The 9,578-nt window shown below is 56.7% G+C and overlaps 1 protein-coding gene across 1 annotated transcript; it reads left to right on the top strand.

The window, feature by feature from the left end:
- The first annotated feature begins 1,132 nt into the window (after nt 1–1,132).
- On the top strand, nt 1,133–8,351 carry LOC122441757 (2',3'-cyclic nucleotide 3' phosphodiesterase). Its single transcript, XM_043468748.1, has 4 exons — nt 1,133–1,378; nt 2,609–3,278; nt 5,297–5,436; nt 6,889–8,351. The coding sequence occupies exons 1-4, from the start codon at nt 1,376–1,378 to the stop codon at nt 7,336–7,338; spliced, it is 1,263 nt and encodes a 420-aa protein (XP_043324683.1). The 5' UTR covers nt 1,133–1,375; the 3' UTR covers nt 7,339–8,351.
- Nucleotides 8,352–9,578: the final 1,227 nt, after the last annotated feature.

Here is a 9,578-nt window from a genome sequence, read left to right as displayed (position 1 = left end):
AGCACAGTCGCTGGTACACAGGAAGCTCTTGACAACCCACCCGAGCTTCCAGTGGTTTCACAGAGGGGCGGCTAAGCAGCTGCCCCAGAGGAGGAGTTAAGAATTTCACTGCTTTATCTATCTAGCCCCTTGGCCACTGCCATCCTAGTTCCAGCTCCATAGTTAATGGAAGGGTTGGGCCTGGTTGGGGCAGAGGCTGACTTTGGGCCTGCCAGACTAGGGAGAGGCAAGTGAGGCATTTCAGCTGCAACTTTTAAGAAACATAGGGTCAAAAAAAACTCAGTAAGCAAGAGAAACAGTATTTTAACGCAATATTGCCAAAAAAAAAATTGCAAAACTCAGAAATTGAATATTTCCTGCCACATCAGTAAACAAGGATGTCACAGTCATCAGCGATTGCAGCCACCTTGGAAGGTGAGCTGGTGAGCCCTAAGGGAGCACAGAAAGGAGAATACCTGCAACCTAGCAAAAATCAAACCATTCCCTACGGCTGAGCTCTGAGGAAAGGAAGTTCAGGATGTGAAAAATACCTGACACAGGCTCCAAATAGCTGAGGTGCATATTAAAGGAATGATTTCAGTGAGCCCCCTCTCTTGCATCTTCCCATACAAAGAAAATCTCTAAATTCCTTAACTTGGGCTATCTGGTTTTCTTCAACAATAATCTTTTCCACCTTCAGACTACCCTTTGTTGGAAAACTTCTATATAATGCAGCTCCTACCCTCGCCTCCTCAGAGCAGTTTTCTCAGGGTTACTTGAGAAACTATCTCCCTGGCTTGAAATGCTAAAAATTCCCGCGGAATAAAACATAACTCAACTTTCAGGTTGTGAATATTTTTTAAATAAACAGCCTGATGATGAGTAAAATACCAAAATTTTAAAGAAAGACAGGATTCGCCTTCGCACTCGCACAATCCTGCCTCAAATCTAATCTCTACACTGGGCCGGGGGCGGGGGGGGGGGCGGGGGGGTGCCTGCCTGCCTCTTTGCCGAGTTCATCATTACCAGGTGCAAGAAAGAGGCCAAGCTCCCCCCTCCCCAGCCCCCATACCCCGCCCCCGCACAGGCGCCTCCAAACAGGTCCTGCCCCAGGGCGGGCTCGCAGGCAGGGGGCGGGGCGCAGCGCTCCGCCGCTTCCTCCCAGGGCCAAGTGAGCGTGGAGTTTCGATTCGCAGAGCCTGCGCAGAGGGGGCCGGCCCGGCCCGCCCCCGGCCCGCCCCGCCCCCGGCCCGCCCGCGCGCGCTCCGCCCCGGGCTATGTAAGGCGGCCGCGCGTGGATTCGCGCCATCGCTAGACTCCGTGTCCCTCCGCGCAGGCGGGCGGTCCCGGAGAGCTAGTGCTGCGAAGGCGGCGACGGCGGCGACCCCTGCTCATCATGGTGAGCGGGAGGGCTGGGATGGGACCCTAACGGAAAACGAGAGCGTTGGGGGACTTGGGGGGAGGGCGGGAGGAAGTGGCATGCAAATAAGGACTCGAGGTTCCGTAGTTGAGTCGGGACTTTCTCGGCTGAGGTAGGGACCGCGCGGGGAGAATGGGGAGTGGGGATGACGCTGTAGAAAGAAGGGAATTAGGGAATCGAGCCGCACAAGCAACTCCCCCGGCGCACATCCGGGTGGTGGGTGGTCCGGGGTAGCAGGCACTGGGCCCCGCGCTGGGCGGGCATTCGGCACCGCCTCCCTGCCCTGGGCCTCGCTGAGATAATGTGCGCCTGTTGAGCTGTCTGGGTGCTGGCGGGAGGCGGGGCCTCGCGGCTTAGAGGAAAAGGGGCTTTACAGTCAAAAGTGTTGCTGCCTGTGGCTTTGCGCAGGCAGGAAAACGAGTGGCTCAGAGAGGTGCTGCTGACACACAGCAAGGGGTGCGCAGAGCTAGACCCCGACGCAGGTGCCCTGTACCGCCCAGTCCTGGGGCAGGCACAAAGACCGCGACTTTGTGGGGGGCCCAGGGCCGAGGAGGAGGTGGCAGGCTGTGCTGAATACAGCCCTTTGTCCGGCCCTCTCCGGCCCAGCCCCCCACCAGCCCTTCTGTGGGACCATTGTCCCCCCATCCCAGACAAGAGAGTATTATCTGTTGCTGGCCTTGTTGGGGGAAGGGAGGCGGTCTTCGGGTGACCCTTCTCCACCCCCACCCTCCTCGGTGCGCTCAGGGGCCAGGGCAGCAGTGGTTTTACCCAGACATAGAGCCCCCCACCTCCAAAGAGGTCATCCTTAATAGAGGCCAGGAATATAAAGTTAGGCTTTGCTTCTAGAAACGCAGGCTTTCAGGCTCTCTCCTGCAGGCACTTCCCAGCAGTTTTCCTTTCAAGGTGGCCGCAGTGGGTGATCCTTGAGGCTCCGGTTCTCTCTAGAGGGAAGAGTTTGGGACTGCCCAGACAGCCCTCTCTTCATACTGTACAGCCAGAAGCCCTCAGGTCCCAAGGACCTAGGAGAGACCCGTCTATCACCGCAGGGCTTGGGAAGGTGCCCACGACCCCGGGGGGTGCCTGTCAATCAAGGGCCGGGGTGCCTGGAGTGGGGGGATTCCTGGATAAGGCCAGGCCTGAGAGGAAGAGGTGAGGCTGGCTGGGCGGCCCTGCGTGACCTGGCTGACGCCTGTCTTCCCCTCCTCACAGAGTAGAGGCTTCTCCCGAAAGAGCCAGACGTTCCTGCCCAAGGTCTTCTTCCGCAAAATGTCATCCTCAGGGGCCAAGGACAAGCCGGAGCTGCAGTTTCCCTTTCTGCAGGATGAGGAGACGGTGGCCACGCTGCAGGATTGCAAGACGCTCTTCATCCTGCGAGGCCTGCCTGGGAGCGGCAAGTCCACGCTGGCCCGGTCCATTGTGGACAGGTACCGGGATGGCACCAAGATGGTGTCTGCCGACAGCTACAAGATCACCCCCGGTGCCCGGGGGGCCTTCTCCGAGGAGTACAAGCGGCTGGACGAGGACCTGGCTGCCTACTGTCGCCGGGACGTCCGGATCCTGGTGCTGGATGATACCAACCATGAGCGGGAGCGGCTGGAGCAGCTCTTTGAGCTGGCTGACCAGTACCAGTACCAGGTGGTGCTGGTGGAGCCCAAGACGGCCTGGCGGCTGGACTGTGCCCAGCTCAAGGAGAAGAACCAGTGGCAGCTGTCCGCAGACGATCTGAAGAAGCTGAAGCCTGGGCTGGAGAAGGACTTCCTGCCCCTCTACTTCGGCTGGTTCCTGACCAAGAAGAGTTCCGAGGCCCTCCGCAAAACTGGCCAGACCTTCCTGGAGGAGCTGGGCAACCACAAGGCCTTCAAGAAGGAGCTGCGACACTGTAGGTGGCGGGGTGTATGGGTGGGGGCACTCAGCCTTATTCGTGAGCCCCCTCGTTTGCTGGGCGTAGGGTGCTGCGTGCCCGGGACCATTGTTCTCCAAGCTCTTGGGGGATGCAGGGGGGCTCACCTGGTGCTGGCAGAGGTCTCCTGGGGCGGTGCACAGTCAGTGGGACCTGGGAGAGGTTTTCGCCAGGGACTTGCCCTCTCACTGTCTCCCCAGCTACCCTCTCCCAGCCTGGAGCTAGACCACCGACCCTGTCTTAGAGGTGGGGAGAGCAAATTGCATACTGTCATACTAGGAAGTACATCAACGTTTCATAGAACCCTGGAGGGAGAGTCTGGTCCAATGTTTTCAAACTCATTTTTAGCCGCAGAACCATTTTCTAAAATACAATATGCCATGGAGGCCTAAACTGCAAAGAACTTACTACTAGGACTACTGTTAACGCCAGTGGGGACGGTTCCCAGGCCCTGAGCCAGCCAGCGCACCTCCTGTGGCATTGCACAGCTCCAGAGAACAGTCTCATGCCTAGAGTCCAACCTCGTTTTTGCAGATGGGAAATGCACAGAACGGATGTGGGGTTTGCCCAAAGCTGTCCTGAGAGCCCTAGACTCTATCGCCTCTAGAGGAGCCTTCCCTTACTGGGTCAGACCAGCGTGCCCTCCTGCTGTTTGCTCCACGGAGAGGGGAGATTTGGGATAGGGAAGGCCCCCCAGTGGCTCTTCTCCAGGGACCTGTTGGGGACATGTCACCCACTCCCACTAATCATCTCTTCTTCCTTTAATGCATTTCTAGTTCCCCCACCACCCCTCAATTTTAGACTTGAAATATCCCCACCTGTGTTTCTTTGGGTTGTCAGAGGTGAGTTGTGCCTGTATATGTTCTCCGAGGACTTTTCTCAGCTCCTAAGATTCTAATGCTGGGAAAGCAGGAAACCAGGATGCTTGCACCACCTGGTATGAGCCCTGTGCCTGTGAGTAGTGTCACAGAGACGTGCCTGAGGCAGGGCTTCTGGTTAGCACTGGTTCTGCCCTGTAGAGTGACTGCCCCTTGAAGCTGCATTTATCATTAAAAACTGGGACCCTCAACTTCCTGGAGATCCAGTGGTTAAGATCCCACGTTTCCATTGCAGGGGGCATGGGTTCAATCCCTGGTCTCAGAATTAAGATCCCACATGCCCCACGGCGTGGCCAAAAAACCAAAACAACCTGGTGTCCCTCTGCATAGGGCAGCGGAGGAGAACTGTTAATGGGCCACAAACAGGGCCTGCCCTCCGAGTGGAGGTCTCCCTGCCCTGTGGAGGGTGAGCTACATCCTCAGAGGGACTCAACCCTGGGAGTTAACAGGAAAAGCCTAGTGACTGAGAAACTAGCCTTAAGGTTATCCCATTATCTTCTGAGACCCTTCCTGTACCCACTACTTTCTAAGACCCATTATAGCCTCTCATCCACCAAAGGAGGCTGTAGGCTACCTGTTGTTCCAGTGGCCAGCTGTTTCTTGTTCCAGGGACCCCAAGTGAAATAGGTCATGACTGATAGTTATCTGGGTGGTCACCTCCTATCCTATCTGATTGACAGATGAGAGTTACTCACTTGCCCCACGTCCAACAGCTTAGAAGTGGGCTGGATGTTATGCTCTTTCTGGCTCCTTCCATTAAACCATACAGTTCCCCTCCTCTTTTTTTCTTTCTAGCCCCCTTTTCATGACCTGCTTCCCTGTTTTTTCAGATGTGTAGCTCTGTTGAAGCTCAGATTCCCTTGGCTTATGCTGTCTTCCCCTGGGTTACAAGTACCTTAGTTTTCAAGTCTGGGTAAGAGATGTAAAAATTTGCAGAACAAAAAGCAGGGAACTTAAAACACCTTTTCATAGCACTAGAGTTGCTATTAATTTGCCCAACGTGAATGGTAGTAGATTGCTCAGTTACAGTGGATTGCAAATTTCAGCTCAAGCTCTTGGTGATAGCTGCAGTGATGCCTCTACTCTCCCGCCCTGACCACCCTCCCTCTCCCCCCGCAGTTGTCTCTGGGGATGAGCCCAGGGAGAAGATTGAACTGCTCACCTACTTCGGGAAGAGACCGCCGGGCGTGCTGCACTGCACAACCAAGTTCTGTGACTACGGGAAGGCCGCTGGGGCAGAGGAGTATGCCCAGCAAGATGTGAGTGCTCCCCAGGAACCTGGCTGAAGGGGGGAGTGGGCAGGGCCCTCTGGAGACCAGAAACCAGACAGCCTCTCAGGAAAGGTGGAGTTTGTCCCAGCTTGTGCTTATGCAGCCTAAGTGGTACCAAGCTCAGTGGCCCCGCTAGGCAGTGCCGCCAGCTTTTGCTGTCACCCCGGGGCCTGCCCCTCCTGCAGATGCTTAGGGAATGCTGGCTTCTAAGCCTGTGTTCGGTTCCAAAGGCTAGAAGTCCCTTAGGCCCAGGAGACTGGTGCTCTGAAGTCCCTGTCCCAAGTCTGAGGCCTGGTCGTGCCCCGGAATGGGGAGTGTCAAGCGTTAGAAAGGCTTATTGGCTTAGGGGTACCAGCCCCTTCCCTGCCTGCAGGCTACCCCCATCTCCTACCTACTCACATGGGATCCTCAACCACCTGGCGTGGCGCTCTGGTGCGCCTGGCTGACCCCAGCCTCCTTCAGGTTGCCTCTGCAGGAAGGCTGTCCCTGACCCTCTGCCAGCTCCCTCACTTCTCTGCCTAGTTTAACAGCCATTTTACTTGTTCAGTGGTCTCCTCCCACACGAATGGAAGCTTTCCGAGGGCAGCAGTGTGGTTCACCTTGTATCCCTAGGCCTCCCACAGTTGCATGAATGAACAGGAAGCACACACTTTCACTCCCACCTCTAACTGTACATTCATTTAGCAAGATTTACTAAGCACCTGTTAACTGCCGGACAGGGCCTCCCAGGTGGCTCAGTAGTAAAGAATCTGCCTGCAGGGCAAGAGACTCAGGTTCAATCCCTGGGTCGGGAAGATCCCCTAGAGAAGGGAATGGCAACCCACTCCAGTATTCTTGCCTGGAGAATCCCATGGACAGAGGAGCCTGGCGGGCTGCAGTGCACGGGGTCGCATAGAATAGGGCATGACTGAGCACATGTTCACGCACACAGTAGACGCTGTTGGGATGAGGGGTCATGAGCAAGATAGGGAAGTTTTTTATGGTCAAAATGGGAGAGATGGGCTTTCTGAGAATCAGGTATACCATAAGCCACAGTGTATGGAGTCGATTTTGATCAAAGGCCTTTATTTCTGCCCTCACCCCGCCCTCCAGGATACTGTCTGGATACCAGGGTGCTTTTAGGGGTTGAGTCGGGTAGTAATCACAGCAGCCCTTGCCAGGTCCTCAGTCCTCACCCTGAGGAAGGTTCAGCATCAGCCCTCTCTTACAGGTGAATGAGCCTTGCAGCCCGTGGGTGGGGAGCCCAGGCCTGACCTCAGGAAGCCTGGCGTCGCTCACCCCTGCTCTCTCCTGCCTCTGGCACCGCTGGCTTTTTAAGCAACCTGCCAGTGTTGGTGGGAAGACGTCCACCCGGCACCAGGCTCTCTGCTTGTGGTGCTCACTGTCCCTTGTCACCGCCACCACCTCTAGCTCGGTCTTCTGCCCTCTCCCCCTCTGTAGGTAGTGAAGAAATCCTACGGCAAGGCCTTCATGCTGACCATCTCGGCCCTCTTCGTGACACCCAAGACGACGGGAGCCAGGGTAGAGCTGAGCGAGCAGGAGCTGGCCTTGTGGCCGAGCGACGTGGACAAGCTGTCCCCCTCTGACAACCTGCCACGGGGCAGCCGCGCACACATCACCCTGGGCTGCGCGGGCGACGTGGAGGCCGTGCAGACGGGCATTGACCTGCTAGAGATTGTGCGGCAGGAGAAGGGGGGCAGCCGCGGCGAGGAGGTGGGTGAGCTCAGCCGGGGCAAGCTCTACTCCCTGGGCAGCGGGCGCTGGATGCTGAGCCTGGCCAAGAAGATGGAGGTCAGGGCCATCTTTACGGGGTACTACGGGAAGGGCAAGGCCGTGCCCATACGCAGCGGCCGCAAGGGTGGATCCCTCCAGTCCTGTACCATCATCTGAGCGTCCCGGGCCACCTGCCCCTTCTTTACAAGGGAAGTGGGAGGGGAGGGGAGCATCCCTCTGCTTGATCTTTTGATTCTTTTTTATTTTTTACTCAAAGTTAACTTTCCTGTAATTTTTGAAAACTTGTAAAATAACTACTCTCTTTTCCTACCTACCCCTTCCCCCTCTAACGCGCAAGCTTTCAACACAAGGGGGTGGGTAGGCGTCACTTAGGAACCTGGACCACAGTTGAAACAGGCTGGGCCAAGTTTGGCCTGGACTGGAGCCACGACCCCAAGCCCTGCTTCTAGTTACCGGGCCCCCAGGCCCACTGCCCCGCACAAGGCTGGCTAGTGGGCAGGGACACCCCAGCACTGCAAGTACTCATGGAGTGGTTGGTCACCAGCCACAAAAAACTAGTGGTGGATTTGAGATGGGAGGATCCCTGGGTTTTGAACCCATTTCCTAATTGGTATACTATTTTCCAGGGTAGAGAAAGGGTTTACCTTCTCCTCCTCACACTGTAACTAGGTAACGGTTTGACAACTAGGGGAGAAAGCAGAGTAGGCAGCAGCCACACCCCAGGCTGGCTGCAGGTCTCACCCGGGGAAAGGGATGGGCTGCCGTCCTTCCAGCAGCGTGGCCCTGCTGTGTCGGTGGGGAGATCAAGGCCAGAGACAGCCTTGGTGGGAAAGCACCAGTATTGCCGTCTGCCCAGCCTATCCTGCCTCCTCGGTGCCTCTGGAGGCCTTTGTGCCTCTGCTAAAAGGGGTCAGTGGGCACCAAAAGCCAGTGGAGTGGCCCCTGGCTGTCATGGGCCAAGCCCTATCCGGTGCCTCTGGAAGGAGGGGTTTTAACACTGCTCTAGGAGCTGGGGTTCCTGGGGTGCCCTCCACTGCCCTCCGCTCAGTAACGGCCTTGCTAATCAGGCTGTCACTCGACAGAAGTGCCTGGACTGAAGTTACTCTCCTGGCTTTGCCCAGCCTCAGCAACTTGTAAGACTGATAATGAAATAAATCATGTTAATCCTAGCTGCGTGCATCTCTCTCCTCCTGGGGCCCGCTCAGTCTTCCCTGGGGCGAGGGCAGGGTGCCTTAGGACTGCCTTTGTCCCCCAGCTTGGGGCCATCGGTCCTGTCTCCCCTCTGCGGGCTGGGCACAGCTGTGGCGAGGCTGGGCAGCTGAACAGTGTCGGCTTTCATCAGGAAGCAGGAGGGAGAGAGGCTGGCCTTGGAGGCGCCCAGACAGCAGGGACACGTAGCACAGAGCAGCCCCCGCCCCCAGACACTGGGCACAGGCCCCCAGGTGCGCCCAGCCAATCCAATCGGAAGGACCTCAGCAAGACCCGGAGTTATCCAGGGAGGGCACTCTCAGGTCAATGCCACTTGAAACACAAGGGAAGAGCTGACCCTCAAGAAACTCTTCCAGGCTAACAAAGGCCTGGTTGGCTACATGGGAACTTCCCAGGCCTAATGCAGTCAGCATTTCACCATGGTCTTGGCATTGAAGGGACAAGACTGAAAAGAAAGGGGCCGAGGCTCAGAAGGAAGAGAAGTAGTTGGCTATTTGGGCCAAGGTCTTTACCCAGCCATCTCTACTTAACCAGAGCACCAAAAATTGGAGCTTCAGCCAAAGCCTCAAGTGTCTGCCTGGATGTCCTGAGATGATTCACCACAAACACGAAGCTTGACATGAACAGCATGACAAACGCCACTGCTTTCTGCCCCTGCTTGCCTTCCATGAAGGGACACGTGTGACGGCTAGGGGCGTTTACTAAGAATTCCAGCTAATGAGCTGATGTCAGCACCCATACCACTGGGCCCAGGAGCTGCCTGTCCCACTTGGGAAGGGTCTGAGGGTCAGGGAGGCAGGATTTTGTCTTTGTTGCCATCTCCCTCAAGCAGTGGGAACTGTGAACGCCTGTGTAAATCTGAGTTAGCCCACCTGGGCACCTGGCACCCACTTTGGACACATGCAGCTTCTAGTGATTTCTGGTGGCCCCTACCATAGAATGTGCTCTCAACTCACTGCCCCAGGACTGGCATCAGGCTGGGCCCCACAGCATCCCCAGGGCCTGCTTAGCATGCATGTGCTAAACAGATTTTGAGGGGGCAGCCAGCAGCCCATCTGCCCCCAGGCACCCACACCCCTCGAGGGACGGCTGACTGAGCCTGAAGTCCATGTGGGCGTCCACTCCGTGCTGGGGGCCCAGGTCCGGCCCGCTGACTGGAGTGACAAAAAGCAGCTGCCAGAGCAAAG

The sequence above is a fragment of the Cervus canadensis genome, chromosome 1, assembly GCF_019320065.1.
Source record: "Cervus canadensis isolate Bull #8, Minnesota chromosome 1, ASM1932006v1, whole genome shotgun sequence".
NCBI classification, from domain to species: Eukaryota; Metazoa; Chordata; class Mammalia; order Artiodactyla; family Cervidae; genus Cervus; species Cervus canadensis.
Note: the sequence above shows the minus strand (reverse complement) of the source record. Positions and strands in the feature narration are given on the sequence as shown.